We start from the raw sequence: 18864 nt of genomic DNA, 5'->3' as shown, positions 1-18864 counted from the left end.
TAACACTGACTGTGAGAAGTTTTTATCATATTTTACTGAGAAAGTGGATTTTATCAGAGCCTCGATCACTCCTGATTTTAATTACTCTGACGTCCCTACTAAATACGACGGTTTTAATCCCTTTTATCAGTTTTATCCAGTTACTTTGGTTGAACTTTTAGAAATGGTATCACATATGAGAGTGTCCTCCAGCCCTCTTGATGTGATGCCTAGGTTTTTACTGAAAGTAATGGATTCTGTGGGGCCTTGGCTGCTTTCCATTTTTAATAGCTCCCTGTCCAATGGTTGTGTCCCTGATTATTTTAAAAATGCCTGTGTCCATCCTTTGTTAAAAAAACCTGGACTGGATCCTTCCCTTCCCCAGAATTACAGGCCCATTTCTAAGTTACCTTTTATTTCAAAGATTTTAGAAAGATTAGTGTCCAAACAACTCCTCTCTGTGCTGGAAAATAACAAGACTTTTGAAAAATTCCAGTCTGGCTTTCGCAAGCATCACAGCACGGAGACAGCACTACTTAAAGTCACTAATGACCTTTTAATGGCTGCAGATCAAGGCATGTGCTCAGTCCTTGTGCTCCTGGATCTGAGCGCAGCCTTTGACACTATAGACCACAACATTTTATTGGACAGATTAGAGCATTGGGTAGGGGTTTCTGGTACGGTTTTAGAATGGTTCAAATCTTATTTTAATAATAGAAGGTTCTGTGTGTCTGTAAATAATTATGTTTCTGGTTTTACTGAGGTGAAGTATGGTGTGCCTCAGGGGTCGGTTTTGGGTCCGATTTTATTTTCCTTGTATATGCTCCCCCTGGGGCACATCATAAGCAAGCATGGTGTTTTATTTCATTTTTATGCAGATGATTCACAGTTATACCTGCCCATCAGACACACAGACCCTGGCATGCTGAGTTCACTGAATAATTGCTTGTCAGAAATAAAGAGCTGGATGTCAAGAAACTTTTTACAATTAAACTCAAACAAGACAGAGATCATTTTAATCGGACCACCACACATGACCAAGCAGTTACTGTCATCTGCTGGTCAAATGGCGAACCACATAAAACCTGTTGCAAAGAATCTTGGCGTCTGGTTTGACAGCAATTTAACATTTGAGCATCATATCACAAAACTTGTACAGTCGTGTTTTTACCACCTCAGAAACATTTCTAAAATTCGGTCCGTTTTAACTTTTAAAGACACTGAGACGATTTTACATGCTTTTATCTCATCACGCCTGGACTATTGTAACAGTCTTTTTAGCAGCCTGCACAACAAATCACTTGATCGTCTCCAGACTGTACAGAACTCAGCTGCCAGGGTTTTAACCAGAACCAGAAAGTTCGACCACATCTCTCCGGTTTTAGCTTCCTTGCACTGGCTCCCTGTATGTTTTAGAATTGATTTTAAGATTTTACTGATTACTTTTAAAGCCCTGCATGGGCTTGCTCCGAGCTATATAGCAGACCTTTTAACACCCTATGAGCCGACACGTACATTGAGATCCTCGGGCAGAGGTTTACTGTGCATTCCAAACACTAAAATGAAAACAAAAGGGGACAGAGCGTTTGCAGTAAGGGGTCCGACGCTCTGGAACCTTCTGCCCGAGGAGATCAGGTCTGCTGAGTCAGTGAGCTCTTTTAAATCCCTTCTTAAAACATACTTTTATCGCAGAGCCTTCCCGGATTTTATCTGAATTTTATTTTATTTTAACCGTCTTTAAGAAATATATTTTGAAAGAATTTTATTCCTTTAGAGTTCTTTTAAGGGAATTTTATGTCTTTTAAAATATGTTTTATTTCTTTATCTTGACTTGTGTGTTTTTATGATCTGCCTGTTTTATTTGCTACCCATGTAAAGCACTTTGTAACCTGGTTTTGAAAGGTGCTCTACAAATAAAAATTATTATTATTATTATTATGTGACCATACCGGTCCAAATGTGACTTATTACCATTAGAAGAGCTTGCCTCCTATATGCAGCAGATGTTTTGTATAAGTCACTGCAGCCTTAACATTACCTTTTAAAACCTCATTCACCGCTATGCTGACAATGTAAAACACTAGGACACCTGTTAAAGGCACTGTGACTCATCCTTCAAGTAGTTGTTTCAACATTGGATTTGTTTGGCATACAGCAGATGTCTATAAAAAAGGTCCAAACAAATCAAGTTATCATTTTGAAGTGTTACATATTAATTATAACTGTCCTTTTCATCCCGTATTTGTAAGAGGAGGCAGAAATCCCTTCACTTGTTTAAACTGTCACAATGTCTCAAGCACTTACTTACTAAATTTTTTTGAACCATGAAATGCCACTGTATCAAAAATAAAGTCTATAATTTCTGTAATGGTGTATATTTATAATTTAATTTCAACGCAGAGTCACAGATCTAAGACTGTACATTTTTTGTCAGAATAACTGCCAATTTCAGTATTTAAATTATTGTAATCACTTGATATAAAAACAGTTAATCACAATTAGTTTAATGTAAACGTTAGTGCTTTTTATTCACAGTTTCCCACATCTAGTTGTATTAGTTTACTGGGCAGATCTGCCACTACACAGCAGCAGGACATTACAGCCAATGTGGCATCTACTCTATAGGTCTATAGACAAAGCAATGATATAGGCAAACTCCGGTCTCAAACGATGAAGCCAATGCGGAAGTGATATAAACTGCAATACATCGAAAATCCGCTTGAGGCTGGCTGCAGAAACACCGGAAACCACATAGATATGAATGGGAAAAAGACGATCTTTGCAGCATAAATAAACATGTTTACAGCCTGGTTCAAAAAAAAGCTTGGCCCTACAATGCTAATCTCTCTAATGGCACACACTGTACGGGGGGTGAATTTTTTTCTAACGTGACGGTTAAGAAGATATTAAGATTATGAGTTTTGCCCAAATAAGGACATGACTGACGTGACTCCCGGTCGGGAACACACAGCCATTGGCTAAGAGGCTCACACTACGTCACACTCTGCCTAGTTGAGTTCCGCATTACCAATATGGCTGCTGCCGTCGATTTGCTTCAAAACAGCTCTCAGGAACAGATGGGTGACGTCACGGATACTACGTCCATATTTTATACAGTCTATGCTATAGACCGAACAACAGCTACCCCGAGTGAAGCCTTTCTAGAGCTCTCCCTGGTGACTACCTACAGGTTATAAGGCCTGCCTAATTCATTATATCGAGGATCCGCTTGAGGCTGGCTCTGGAAATACCGGAAGTAGCTGTTGGCTAGGAGGCTCAAAGCCCGCCTCTTTATATCACAATCGCTCGACAGCAGCAATATGGCTGCCACTGCCAATTGGCCCCAAAATAGCGCTTCAGAAACAGATGGTTGACGTCACGGATACTACGTCCATATTTTATACAATCTATGTGTGGAACATGTGTTCTGTTTTGGAGAAGTTTATTTTGAATTAGTTATTTGATGTTAAAAATAGGGGATGTGACGTCTTTCATCCAATCTGCAGTCAGACTGTTTAACACCAGCACTACAATGTCCCGTTAATCATCTGTTCTCATCTTTCATTCCACAACATGGCAGTTACTATGTGACTTGGCACATTCACAAATAACTATTGTATCCATCTGAATCGCACTGTTCTTCATACTGCGTATATTTGTTTTTAAATAACCTGGTGCAATTTTTATCCGTGCAATAACTTACCTATCTATTATCGGATAGAAGTGTACATAGTGTGTATACATCTGTAATAGTTATCATATTTCATCTTATTTCATTTTATTTTATTGTATCTTATTTTATTTTATTCTATTTTACCTTTATCATTGCTATTATTATTGTTATTATATTTTTTAACTATGTTAGTACATTGTTGTATTCCCCTGTCCCATGTTTGTAAGCTGCTGTAACAAAAGAATTTCCCCCATTGGAGGACCAATAAAGTATATCTTATCTTATCTTATCTTATCTTATCTTATCTTATCTTATCTTATCTTATGACTGACAGCTCTAGGGACAAAAGTGGCTCCTGCTTCTTTACTGGATCAGCAAAGAAGAAGAAGAATTTCAATTGAAACAGGACATACATTAACACAAGAGTCGCTGAACTGTTGATATGCCATGAGTGTCTGCTTCAAATTAACACAAGAATCCGTCCTACTGCGTGGACCTTGGGGATCTTCACTGTAAGTTAAATGTATGCTTTGAGTAGCAGAAAGAGATAACTTCAATCCAGCCAGGAGGTATTTTGGCTTCACTTCCCATAATGGGAGGAGATGGACGCACTGTCCACATTGAAATAAAATCAATGTTAAAACAAACATTATTTTATTTTAAATAAACATAAGTGCCTTTACGCATTAAAGTTTAGTCTATGATTTGTTAACCTTTTCCTAAAATTCAAGGCGTTCAATGTTGCGATAATGGTGTAGCCTAGCTCACTGATTTTCTCCATGTAATCCAATTAAGCACCCAGTATAATGCGTTCTGGTTATTCAAAGTTATTATAGGTTATCACTCTTTAGATTAAGCCATTGAACAGTCTTACAGTTACAGCAGCAGATGTGAAATGTTAATAGGATTAGATTAGCTTCAAATAGAAACTAGCGGCACACTGGGGGAAAAAAAAAAAACAGGTGAGCTCCGAAGACATGGGCAAACGTGTGTCCAGTGCTCCCTCTCTCACCCACTAGAGAGAAGCATTGACCAGCTGAGGAATTTTTCCTCCACTTCGGAAAGTCATCTGGTCAGCAAGTTATGATTTTGAACATACTTAGCAGTTGAAGAGCTGGGGTAAAAAGGATAGATTCATGAAAATGTCAAGCTGCAGAAATGTCAGCCACTCCCCTAATACACATGAAGGAACTGTGCCTTTCTCTGTCATTCTTGAATGACAAGTTTGCTAGTTTTAACTTGTGTAGGACCCCCGCTTTTCTTCTTCAGTGTTCCCAAGTAAGCAGGAGGTAAGACGTCCACTTATGCATTTATGTGTAAATGAAAGCTGCATTTGTGTATTCTGTATGTGGGGTTTGCATATTCATTTAACCTGTAAGGCATTTCCAGCTTTCATTTAGTTTTTTTTTTTATACATTTATAGTTTGGATGATGAGACAGGTTCTAGAGTTTCTTATCTGAAGTAGTCAGGACATTACTAATTTAAATATTGTACATTTATATGTTTGTTAATGGCTAAGGTCCTCTCAAATCTGATGTCTAATTGAATAAAAAGAAGTCTTTATCTTCTTATGTCCACATCGTTGCATTTGTAGCAAATAAGCTGAATGCAATGCACCATGAACAATGCATTGCTTTATCAAACATGTTGAACCTTTACATTACTTTAATGTCATTAGAACTCAATAAAGCAGAGTTAGAGCTGCCTCAGCTTCTTATCCTAGCTCCCAAAACAACCAAACAAAAAAGAAAACCTGTATAATGATAAAAAAAAGTCCCACATGTCTCTCCAAATCATTAAACCTTCTTTGCTCATGTATTTGAATTTGGTTAAATTGATTTCAGCCACTCAAAGCTCGTATCTGTTTATGATCACTGTATAATGAGTAATAGCTTCTTACACAGGCTTTAAAAAATCATTATGTTCTGGATACGATCAAAGGTCAGCAGCGATTGCTGAGGGAGAAGAATGTGCTGATAAGTACACCGCTGACGAGCTCGTAACCCATTTAGATAAACACAAGCAGGGATCTTTTTATAATTACAAACACACACACACAGTCACATACACCTCTCCATTTTAATCTTTCTTTAAATAATGTATTTCACCTTCATTTTAGTTACCTGTTTTAATCTCTTTAAAATGGAAATCCTGGTGAAAACAGCAAACACAATGCATTTGTGTCATCTGACACTTGTTACTGATGATTTTGACCTCTTTCATGAGCAGCAGACAAGGCTAACTGATCTGCAACAGCACAAGTGAGTAGTCATCAGGAGAAACATGCTGCATATCCAGACATGATGCAAATTCATAAACCCATACAAAACAAAAAAAAATACAAATTGCAGAAGTGTACGACAAATGAAAAAGGCGGAATACAAAAATTCTACATTAACAAAGTGAATCCAACAGCACACAAACACAGAAAACACATGCAACCCCCCCCACACTGCAAATCAAGACATGACTATGGAAGTGCTCCAGGCCTGTGGAGGTTCTCAGTGGAACAGTTTGAAACATTTTATTATTGATGGTGGAGAGTGATGAAGACCAGAAAGTGAAGATTTAATCAGATCTGGGCCACATTGAGTACTGTGCAAAAACACATCTTTATAACACGGACAAAACAACACACAACTTTTATCAAGTAATTGTTTCTGATAGACGGTCAGCTGTGCTCAAGTCACTGTTATGAAGTGTGGCTTAAAAGTTGCAGTTTGTCGTATAAAGCATGTGAATGGAATATAATATTCTTAAGTATGTTTATTTTAGCGTATAATCACGTGAATACAATAGTTGTTTTGTTTTTTTTACTTAGAATGAGCCGTTTATATTTACATAGGTTCTTTACATAGACTGTATAAACAATGGATGTAGTATCTGTAATGTCAGCCATCTGTTCCTGAACGCTGTTTTGAGGCCAATCGTCGGCGGGAGCCATGTTGGGAATGCTGAACTCAACCAAATTTAGTGTGACATAAAGAGGCGGAGTTTGAGCCTCCTAGCCAACAGCTATGTGTTCCCGCCAGTCAGTCAAGTGAGTCATGTCCTTATTTGGGCAAAACTCTGAATCTTAATATCTTCTGAACCGTTGTGTTAGAAAAAAATTCACCCCCCGTACAGTGTGTGCGAATCATAGACTGTAAATAAAAATGCACAGCGTTGCTCCGCCTCTTCCCATTGTACAGTTCTGAAGCCAAAAAATCCCTCTCCTGGGCGCAGCCATTGTGCAGCCAGAGCCTGTGAAGCCTTTGTGATAAGCTCCGCCCTACAGCGTAACGTCACAAGACGCTGTGTGCCCTTTGAAGTTTCGTTCTACGGCGGCTGTGAATCAAAGGAAACCCGGAAGTAAAACCCCGTTTTTTAAACTCTAATAACTAACGAAAAAGAAACTTTTCAGAAAAAAGAGGCCTTGAACACAAAACAGTCAAATACTAACTACATATCACCACAGCATACGGATGTGAGAGACATTCGTACGACGTGTATTTATTTTTTAAAGTTTGACTGCTCCCCCATTCAAATGAATGGGGGAGACAGATTTTTTGACCTATACTGCAGCCAGCCACCAGGGGGCAGTCACACTGCTGAAAGCCTCACCACCAGGGCCGTATCCGGCTAGAGAAATTAGCGACATAGACCCAAGCCTTTTTGAACCAGGCTGTAAACATGTTTATTTATGCTGTAAAGATCGCCTTTTTTGAATAGGTGTGTATGTGGTCAGATGTTTCTGCAGCCAGCCTCAAGCGGATGCTCGATGAATTGCAGTTTATAACACTTTAACATGGGCTTCATATTTTGAGACTGGAGGCTGCCGTTTGGTTCTTTATCATGGAGGCTGCCATCATGGACTGCAGTGTTTCTACAGTAGGGCTGTTGTTTTAACTGCAAAAATGAATTACCATAATATTAACAAGCTCAAAGTGGAGCATGAGAGGCCATTATCACAACCGTATATAACAGCACCTCACCCCACCTAATGTCCAGGCAACACAAAGGCAACTGCACTGGTACCTAAGCTGGATGTAACTTTGCTCCTTTGGGAACATCCCAGCTTTCAAGCAAATTAAAAGAAGAACAAGTTACTTCAGATGAGGCTACTTTTAAAATCTGCACACGGTCAAATTTAAGGTGTCACCTCGCAAGTTAACATCCAGCTATTGAGGCCAAGCCACTTGTCCCTCCAGCACAGAGTCACTAAGCAGCTCGTGCCAGTGCCAGCCAACAGCTTGGAGTCGGTGAAGCCTTTGTCTCAGTTGCCAAATACAAGATTGAAAGAGACAGGCATAAATTGTGGAGGAACATACTTATCATGCTTACCATGAACTTCCTGTCCGTGAAGGCCACTGTGTGAGGAAGTGTTTTAATGTAGAAAGTGAGTGCTAGATATGGCTTAATATTCCCAACTCTAAACCATGTACAATGAACCTAGCACAGGCCTGGCCAACCCGCGGCTCCCGAGCCTCATGCAGCTCTTTGGCCAATTTCATGCGGCTCTTACGTTCATGTCAAATTTTGTGTTTGTGTTTGTTTTTTTACGTACGTGTATCTCACGCGCATGTGCGTTGACACATGATTTTGACGGAGAAACCGTTGAGTAGTGTAGGCCTACCAAGTTCGCTCTCAAAATGTTAGGGAAAAAATGCACAGCAAAACGAAAATATGAAGATGAACACAGGACGTTTTTAACAGAGTGGGAGAGTTGTTTTTTTGTTGTTGAACGTAACGGCAAGCCATTCTGCCTTATATGTCAGGCATCATTAGCGCATTTCAAGGCTTCAAATCTCCAGAGGCACTTCAGTTCACTCCACGCTAACTTCGACCAGGAATTTCCAAAGGGGACTGAACTTCGCAAGCACAAGTTAGTCACTTTGAAAGGTCAGGCAGAAAAGCAGACACAGCTGTTCCAAAAATTTATGAAGCACGCAGAGACCGTAACGCTTGCATCGTATCAACTTGCTTGGAACATTGCACGGGCTAAAAAGCCATACAATGAAGGGGAGTTCGTCAAAACATGCCTCAGTGACGTTGTTGACATCTTGTCCCCTGAAAATGACAAACTAAAACGAATGATATCAGACATCCAACTGTCCCGCCACACGATTGAACACAGAATATCGGACATTAACATGGCTATTGAATCACAGTTGCACTCCGACCTTCAAGCCTGTGAGTATTTTAGTGTCGCATTGGATGAGTGTTGTGACATACAAGACAAGCCTCAGCTAGCAATATTTGCGCGGTCTGTGTCAAAAGATTGTGTGATCAAAGAAGAACTCCTTGATATTGTGCCATTAAAAGACAGAACCCGTGGCATAGATTTGAAAGAAACAATGATGGCTGCATTTGTGAAAGCAAATCTGCCCATATCGAAACTAACTGCGATTGCCACGGACGGAGCGCCAGCCATGATCGGATCTGTGAACGGGCTCGTGGGGCTGTGCAAAGCTGACCAAACTTTTCCCGAGTTTTGGAATTTCCACTGCATCATCCACAGGGAGCAACTCGTGTCTAAATCATTGAATTTAGACAACGTCATGAAGCCTGTGATGGAAATCGTCAACTACATCCGCACACATGCACTTAACCACAGGCAATTCAAAAATCTCATCACTGAGCTGGACCAAGGCCTTCCAGGTGACCTGCCGCTGCACTGCACTGTGAGGTGGTTGTCAAAAGGCAAAGTACTTTGTCGCTTCCTCGAGCTTTTGGATGCCGTGAAACTGTTTATGGAAGAGAAGGACAAGCACTATCCCGAGCTCTCAGACCTCAAGTGGATTATGGAGCTTGCTTTTTTGGTCGACATGCTGTGTCACTTGGACAGACTGAACCTGACCCTGCAGGGTAAGTTAAAAATACTGCCTGACCTGGTGCAAAGTGTGTTTGCGTTTGCCAACAAGCTGAAGCTGTTTAAGACGCATATTCAGAAGAGAGATTTAACGCATTTTCCCAACCTGCTAAAAGCCAGCGGGCAAGTCACCGGCGCAGTCCTGAATAAGCAAACAGCCAGATATGCAACAATGGTTGAGAACCTGCATGAAAGCTTTGTGACCCGGTTCCGTGATCTTCAGCTGAAAAGACCACAGATTATGTTTCTCGTCGACCCGTTTAATGCAGAGACGGGCTGTTTGAAAACCCCGCTGGTCACGGATGAGGCTGCGGCTGCGGCTGAGTTGGAGATGATCGATCTTTGTGAGGAGGACCAACTGAAACCTGCTTTGAGAGAAGGGACCATTCAGTTCTGGAAAAGTATGCCAATGGAAAAGTACCCAAATGTCAAACAGGCTGCGCTTAAGATACTGTCAATGTTTGGGTCAACATACGTCTGCGAGTCTGTTTTTTCTACCCTGAAACACGTGAAATCAAAGCATCGATCTGTTCTGACAGACACGCACGTGAAGGAGTTGCTTCGAGTAGCAACAACTGACTATAAACCAGATTTGAAAAGGATTGTTGAGGGCAAGGAATGCCAGAAATCCCACTAAGCAACGTGCATGGTAAGAGAAAAATGCTGTTGTAAATTATTATATTTTTGTTGAGAGTTTGTGAGACAGTGCACACAGTGTTCATTGTTGAAAATGACAATTTTTGTCATTATCATGTTTATGTGTGACATTTACAGTAAATCTGGCAGAGCAGAGGTATCTCTGTGTGTGTAAGAGTGCGTGAGTGAGTTAGGGGAAGGGATGGGGGCAGTTCATGTGTGCCCATGTGTATGATGTGGCTCTTTGCAGTAACACAGTAAAAATTATGGCTCTTATTATGGCTCTGGTTGGCCACCCCTGTGCTATGGTAAAATCATTAGCAGTCATCAGCGGTTTTATTGTTATACAAGTTTCAGATACCAGTACTGGATGGTGGGGAGAAAACAGTGCATGGTAGATCATTTGTTTGCATGTGTGACCATGTTTGTTAACGTGAAAAGTAGACCACACGTGGAAGGCTACCCCGTAAAAAAAAAGTCAGTGTTCAAAGTACATTCAGAGAGGCAGATAAGATCATTGACTCATGCACTAATTCACTCACTCACTCACACACGCACTCATTCACTCACACACACACACACACACACACACACACACACACACACACACACACACACAAACAAGAGCTGCTCTGTGATTAATTAAACAAATCCTGCAGAGTTTAGGCCATCAGAGCTCTTTGTGTACACCTTGCAAACAGGCATTCCTCATCCGATTATTACTGAGCCCTGTAAGCACACACACACACACAAAATATGTAACTGAAACATGTGCACAAAGCATTCACAGACTGCATATATACATTACAACAGCTCACACACACTGTTCCTTTCCTTCCTGCAGAGAAACATGACTCTTGTATCTATAGAGCAGCTCTTTTGTTCCATTGAACTCTTTCTGTCACTCCCTGTTTTCTCTCCTTTATTCCTTCTTCTCAACCATATCATTTAATCAATAACTTGAAAGACTTGCATGTTGTGTTTCACAGCCCAGATCCACTCACCGCCCCTCTTACCCTTGCCCTCTCTCCCCTCTCTCCCCTCTTTCTCCCTCCCTCCCTCCCTCCCTCGTCCTGAAGTTGTTCTCCCTCCTCTCTCTCTCCCTTCTCTCTTCTCTTCTTTTTCTGTATTTGAATGGAGAAGCTGGGTTCCCCGGACCCTGCACGCCCGCCCCTGGGTGCAGGGCCCGTTGCAGAGGATTTGGTTGCAAAGCCGGCTGAGGTCGAGGAAAATGAGGCATCAGCCATGATCAGCTCCAAACTGTTCAACTGTGCTTGTGCAAGACGTTGGATACCACTTGCCTACAGAGAAGAACTTTACCACATCTTAAGGCTCACAGGCCCATTGGTGAGTGGGGGAAAGTTGAAGTGTTGGAAGTGGGGGATGGTATGTTATTCACACTGGACTGTGCATTCAGTTACTTCACCCCTTATTTTGGGTAGAGTTAGTCAAATTTGGGTTTTTACAGACCAAAATCTGTCCATGCAGTTAAGTACCCAAAGCTCTGAAATGTAGAGTATGCAAAGGGTTAATTGTGTTGCATATCTTGTACATTCAAACCTTATTTTGCAAAATGCTGTCTACCTTGATGTAACTTTTCTGAGTGCATACAAACTGTAGCTGCATCAGTTATATGCTGCATCACTTTCCCTTTATCAACGATCAGCTGTTTGGCCATGAGTCAAGTCTTTCTTTCTGTTTTTGCAGCTGATGTCCCGGATTCTTAACTTCCTCCTACCTTTTGTTATCACTATATTCTGTGGTCACATTGGCAATGCAGAGCTGGCTGGATATGCACTGGCTTCAGCGGTAATATATCCATGTTTACTGAGTACTTCTCTGTATGCTTATTGATAAGGCCCATACCTGCTTCTACCCAAGTACATCTACTAGTTCTAATAACTCTACTGAATGTTTGACTGCTTTCATATCTGCTGCTGTCATTTTGCCTGTCAATGTCTGCTCTTCACAATAACAATATCTGAGAACATTGTGTGTGTGTGCGTGTTTGTATGTATGTTCACTTCCACTGTAATCTGTTGTAATGAAGGTTTTCCTGCATGTGTTGTTTTGGGTTTTACTGGCCTTATTTTGATATTCACTAAGATACAAATGTGTTGTAATGACCTGAAAACATACCATTAGATGAACTATCCTGCAAACTTACAAACAATGAAAATTCACAAACACATGCTAGAGTCCAAAACCATTACAACAACAGAAATATGCTGCAAATCGAAGAGACAAAAAGCCAAAACAAATGCATGCAGCAAACACACTTACAAAACAGTTGCAATCAATCAATCAACTTAAGTCCAAGCCTATCTTTCAGTGTGGTACAGATCTTTAAGAGACTTTATTCTTGCCTGGCTGCAAAACAAATCCCCTCTCAGGAGAAATAATATTGAAGTTGACACTGAAATGCCAGTCATTGAACTAGATGTGATTTGTGGATGCTCTTTCATTAACTTTGGCAGTATCCGTACCATTAAGTGTAACCTCTAAAGCTTTTTGCATGCATTCTGCAGATCCAGCATCAAAACTCCACTTTGCCTATAGGAAGAGAAAATACCCTGTGCAGCTCTTAATCCACATGTTGGAAAGAGTGCAAACCTGTGCACACAAAATAAATCACATTTTTATGGGAAAATCATCCGTCAATTAAAATCCTTACACCTCAGAGCTATGAAATTAAACATGTTCCCTTCATACACACGCTTTAATTTGACAGAGACAACAGCACATCATAGATTTCACCTGCAGCCGTTTCAATTAGATTTCCCTGTCTTACAACTTCCTCCCACAAGGATTCCCACTCTGTACACTCTTTACATCCACAATGGGTTTCCTGCTGTCTCCTTCTGGAGCATTTTCTCCACACATGTTTTAAAGAAGTTGCTCTGCACCATAAAGACCACCTGTTGTTCAGCAATGGGCTTCTCCAGTCTTTCTGAACCGGAACATGTTGACCGTATCCATGTGTGTGACAAAACAGGGCCCCCCTGGACTGCTTTTCTCAGAATCAGTTCTTTTCCTGAGCACTTACCAGGAAATATGGAATCACATTCACGTTAGTCACTAAAGCAGCCTAGGTGTAAGAGATTTGGTGTCTGAGTATTCAACAGATTACCCAGAGTCATTGACAAGAAGAAAAAGGGACTAGTAGCATAGTACATTTAAAATTCAACACTAAAGGCCTACTGCAGATTGTGTGCTCATATAGAACTCTCCACCTTTCAGATTATTAATCTGACCACAACTTCAACAGGCTACGGCCTCAATGTGGCTTGCAACACACTCATTTCTCAGGTAAGCACAAACCACATTATGTGTGCCCTATATGTAGCATGCATTATCTACAGAGAGGGTTTGAATTTCAGTCTTTGTTTTGAGGCACAGTTTTCCTTTGTGTTTTGCAGACATATGGCAGTAAGATATGAAACGTGTGGGAGTAATCCTACAGAGGAGTTCATTAATCCTGATGCTGTTTTGTCTGCCCTGTTGGGGTCTTCTTCTCAACTCTCAAAACATACTGCTCCTGCTGCAACAAGAGGATGAAGTGGCGCGGTAAATTCACTGTTTCTATCAAGCATGAGAACCTTACAATGTCTGTACAGATGCAGATGCTAACGCTAAGTTACCCATGATGCTCATGCTCAGTAGAAGACCAAGAGTTTTTAATATTCAACATGTCTGTGAAGGTTCTCAGTCATCCAGGTCATGGTAATCCAAAGCTTGATCTGTAAGGCAACTGGACTGGTAGAAATTCTTGAAGACGTTCCACCTCTCCTCCGAAAGGCTTCTTCAGTTCTGACCAGACTTGGGAAGAGCTAGAAAATATAAGCCTCTAACAGTCGTGGGTTTGACACACCCACGACAGTTAGAGGCTTATATTTTCTATTTTCTAGCTCTTCCCAGTGGAAGAGGATGGATTACCATGACCTGGATGACTGAGAACCTTCAAAGACATGTTGAATATTAAAAAAAGGGCCGCAAAAAAGGAACAACTACATTTGCATCTCAAACACTGAAATATTGCAATAAAGTTCAATACTAGGAAAGTGAAATTATAATATATTCCAGACTCATTACATGCAAACTAAAATGTTTGCAGCTAGAGGCACTACCATACGTAGTAGCAAAAAACCTTTTCAGCAGATTATTGAGCGCTCCCTACCGGTCTGGATATACAGAGTGTGCTTTAGACTTAACCTTGTTTCTGAACTAGCCTGGTTCTCCAAATGAAAATCTTTTGAACAGTTACAGGATGTTCCTTCTTTTGGCCATCATACTCAGGTTTTCTAAGGACAAATTCAGACTTGTCTCTTTATCTGTAGCACCATGGCTATCATTCTTATCAGTAGGAGTGTTGATGTGTAGTTAAGTTATAACTTTCATTGGTCATGGTTATAGAGGTATTTAATACGGGTGTGCTTCAGTTAATTTTGTATGAACATTCATGTAGGTATTTGGATAAATCTACAAAAATACAGTTTTGTGTGAATCTAATGCATTTAGCTAAATACATCCTGTTCTTTAATTCATTTATAACAGGATCCAGTGCATCTGAATAGAAATTTAAAATAAACCGTGGCAGAGCTTTGTTTTGTTACGACATCTACTTGAACATGTAAAACAAATGATCATCTTTCTGTTTGTCCTAATGAATTAATTTTCGATGTGTATACCTCCCCACAGAATCGCCCAAATCTATGTGATGGCGTTTCTTCCAGCTGTTCCAGTGAGTGCACTAAACTGAAAACACACCCCAGAGTCAGAGGAAATGTAGTGCTGCTCCTAAGCATTTAATACCGTAATTTAAATCATGTCGTATCTGCATCATATATCTAAATCTCACAAATGCAAATACAGTGGAGTTTTTATATCAGCTGGAGTTATTGAAATACTCCCATTATACCAGTATACATGCTTACCTTGTTTATACTTACTGTGAAAACATTTTAGAAATCTTGGCTGATATCATGAATGGTGAAAGGTCTCATTCTTAACAGTCCACTTCTCTCTCTCTCCCTCCTGCAGGCCATGTTCCTGCACCAGCTGCAAGTTTCTTACCTACAAAACCAGGTAAGCTATTTCACAGGAAATAGGTACACTCCTTTAAGACTGAATTTCAGTGTGTGCCCTTTGTCCAAAAATGGACTGCGATGAGTTTTTCCCAGTAGTAAAAACAGGAGTAAGATTCACCTTGTGTCCTATTTATTGCCATGAATTATATCAAAATAATTAAAATAAGTGAGAGAGTTTTTGCTTTTTAACACCATGGTAGTAGAAAGATAATGTGTCACAGATATTATGCACATATGCCAGATAATGCATCCTGAGTAGCAAGTTCACGCTGAATGTGATCTGTCTAACATCATTACATGGATTGACACCAAATTTGATAGAAAGTTCAGTGATCAATTTTCCTATTTGAGATGAATTGTAATAACTTCACCTTTTAACACTAGAAAGACCAAGGGGGTCATTTTGGACTGTTTTCACATTTACATGTTGTGTAACTTTGTTGAATTAAAGATCACAGTGCTGCCTGTTCCTGACTTTTCTTAAAGTTGTGTGTTTACGTATTTAAAATGCCATTTATACAAATTGCACAAAAGGCAACAATTATATGATTATTTTTACTTATTTCAACCACAGGCAGTCACAATGACCGTGAGTTAGTGTCCAAAGCAATTTGAAAAGTTTTGCATTGAAGTGAGAAAATTAGACAACTCTTTTTTGGCAAAGAGAAGCACAAAGGGCTTCTGATGACTGCTGAGGAAGCCTGACAGTTGTTCCAGGAATTGGTCAGTGCAGAACGGCGATCTATCTGAATAAGAAGCAGATGAAAGTGACTAGCCGAGGAAAGTTTCATATAAATATATGGATATTTTCATAAATGTATCGTTAAAACAATAAACAATCATCCTCTATATTGGGTATTTGTCATAACAGATAATACAATTTGGAATCTGGCAGTCAAAATGACCTCTTGTGGCCTTTCTAGTAGAATGAATTCTGGCCCTGCTAGTGTTAATAGGGTAATGTATCTTTTAACACCAAAGCCTGCAAACGTTCACACAACTGTATGCTAGTCTCCCAGTAGTACCAAGCTACTGGCTTGGCTGTGGCCTCTAACTCGTATTACCAATAAAGTGCTGTATTACTTATGTTCTTCTTCTGAATAACCTGGTAAAAATTATTCATAAAAAGTAATAGTTAGGTCCAAAGATTAAGGCTGATAGTTGATGTCTTTTTTCTCTGTCAGGGGATCATTCTGCCTCAGATGTACACAGCAGCAGCTGCAAACGTCATCAATTTGGGGGTCAACTATGTCCTAATCACCCACCTCCAGCTGGGTGTCATGTAAGTGTTTCTTCTCCTCACCTTTTAATTTTTGATGGACGTTGTGCTGCTTGATATGGTTTCAGACTTCAGGTTTCATAGCCAATAAGAATATCCTTAAAAAAAAAACGCTCTTGTGCCTCCTGATCACATCACTGTTCTCCAAAGCTTTGGTCTGCTGCACAGCTGCGGGGTTTGGAAAGAAGTAGAAAGGAGGTTAGAGAACTCATAATGCATTTTAGTCACTCAGTGAACAATAACATGTTTTGTTGTTAAAAACAGAGTCAGAAGTACTTGTGTTTATTATTTTGCACTTTACTTAGAAGGAGAGGGAGGCAGTGTATGCCAGAGAAAGAACAGAGAGAAGATTGTGGACCAGCTGGACAAACATTTGTTCAACAGGCAGTCGACTTAACAAATTAAGACTCTGTTGTCACGTCAGGTCTATCCTCCCCCCTCTAGTATCAAGCAAGGACTGCGGCAAAGTTTTGAGGCCTTTCAGACTTATTTAACAATAATTGAGCTAAAACCATAATGTGACTTTAACTATCTCAATGCTGACCTTTAAACCCCTCAGTGTGCAGGCTGCAGCATGGCAGGGTGAATGATAGTCTAACTCTCCAACAGATGGTTCATAATGTTTTACTGTTTGTAGCCCTCTATACAATAGTGAACACCAGTAAGAGATAAAAGGAAACAACCAGTGAAAAAAGTCCCATTCTAGAAGCTTAACTTTTTCCCCTTAACAACTTTAATAGGATTTTAAGCCTTAGAGTTTCAATTGAGTGCTGCAGGTTTGCTAAATTAAAATCAAAATAAACAATTTGTCACTTTTTTTAAGACCAGATAAATATGGAAAATATATTGACTTCCTTATTTTACCCCACTTTTTGTAAACTCGAAATACACACTTTGCATTTATCAGTTTAATTGCAATAAATCAAGGTGTGCTAATTGCTCCTCAATATGACATGAGTGATTCCTCATTGAGCTAATGCAGCATTCTTGCTAGCTAACATACACTCATCCATAAACGTATAAAACATATACAAAAACATGTTATTACGCTACTCAGTGTTGTTTTACATGGGAAACTCGATGTAAACAAACCTTTTCCACCGTCAGCTTGCGACTTAAACGCAAAAAGCATTGAGTTATTTAGTGTTCTAGAACAGGGGTTCCCAAAGTTTGGGTCGGGACCCCATGGGGGGTCACAAGACACAAATGGGGGGTCGTGAGATGTCTCCCAGAATGTTTTTAAAAAAAATTTTAAGTTATCTAAACATAGTACATTTTACCCATCATAGTCAAAAATATCAACAAAAAAAGTAGCTGAGCTTGAACAAACCTTGAAAATAGAAAACGTAATGAGTTTTCTGCTCTCTTTTTGCCAGATGACTCCTAAGTTAGGGTTAGTGAACAGGTAATTATCAAAAGCATCAGTAGTAGCAGGTTAATTCATAATGGCACAGCCACATACTTGTACAGGTAGGCTAATTTTCTGCAGACCAGCTAAATGAAGCCACATTAAATCACTTTGAGGGACAGTGGGGGTTGCGAGTCTTGGCACCTATATTTTGGGTTTGCGGGCTGAAAATTTTGAGAACCCCAGTTCTCCAAGAGTAACGTGCCTTCTGCCTTCCTCAACACGTTTTGTCAGCACTTCCCTTTCCAAATAAAAGCATCCGATCTTAAGGAACACAACCTCCGGACAATTGCCCTAATATTAACCAACAAAAAAAAAAACTGTTTAGATAGTTCGAACAGCCCTTCTCACGTTTGAAGAAAAGGGAGGTGTAGTTAACTAACACAAACATTGGACTTTCCTCCAAAATAGCAAGATGTTTTTTTTAATGTGTGTTGGTAGTGGATCAGCCATTGCGAGCAGCTTCTCTCAAATCACCATCTGCCTGCTGCTGTATGGCTACATCAGATGGAAGAGGCTCCATGAAAAGACATGGGGAGGTGAGTTACACACATGGATTAACACATCAGGTATTCAATGATAAACAATGTGGGCCAACAGAATGATGCTTGTAAGTAGTTTTGCGTACCCCACATTGAGTATACTACTATGTACAGGCTGGTCCACTGAGAGTCTGCAGGAGTGGGACTCCTACATGAAGCTGGCTATCCCCAGTGTCTTCATGGTCTGCCTTGAATGGTGGATCTGGGAGATTGGAGGTTTCTTTGCTGGTAAGTGTTTGTTGGACACTCACACATACATATTTACTCCTTACATTTGGTCAGGATTTGGTCTCTGACGAACACTAAAGTATTGATTAAATGAAAGGTGGTTTTGGTTGGGGGACTTTTCATTGAGCATAAAGTTGAAAATTAAGAGAATTATCCGAGAATATATCATATTTAAAACAT

At 40.0% G+C, this 18864-nt stretch overlaps 1 protein-coding gene across 1 annotated transcript in view; it reads left to right on the top strand.

The window, feature by feature from the left end:
- Positions 1–18864, top strand: part of LOC117812821 (multidrug and toxin extrusion protein 1-like) — a 39633-nt gene that overhangs the window by 16067 nt on the left and 4702 nt on the right. The window contains 10 exon segments of the mRNA XM_034683779.1: positions 11220–11487; positions 11848–11949; positions 13381–13449; positions 13560–13572; positions 13575–13707; positions 14839–14881; positions 15181–15225; positions 16412–16509; positions 18356–18453; positions 18571–18684. Coding sequence (XP_034539670.1) covers positions 11275–11487; positions 11848–11949; positions 13381–13449; positions 13560–13572; positions 13575–13707; positions 14839–14881; positions 15181–15225; positions 16412–16509; positions 18356–18453; positions 18571–18684 — 928 coding nt within the window. The 5' untranslated portion in view covers positions 11220–11274.

The sequence above is a fragment of the Notolabrus celidotus genome, chromosome 5 (assembly GCF_009762535.1).
Source record: "Notolabrus celidotus isolate fNotCel1 chromosome 5, fNotCel1.pri, whole genome shotgun sequence".
NCBI lineage: Eukaryota > Metazoa > Chordata > Actinopteri > Labriformes > Labridae > Notolabrus > Notolabrus celidotus.
This window is presented reverse-complemented; position numbering and strand designations above follow the sequence as displayed.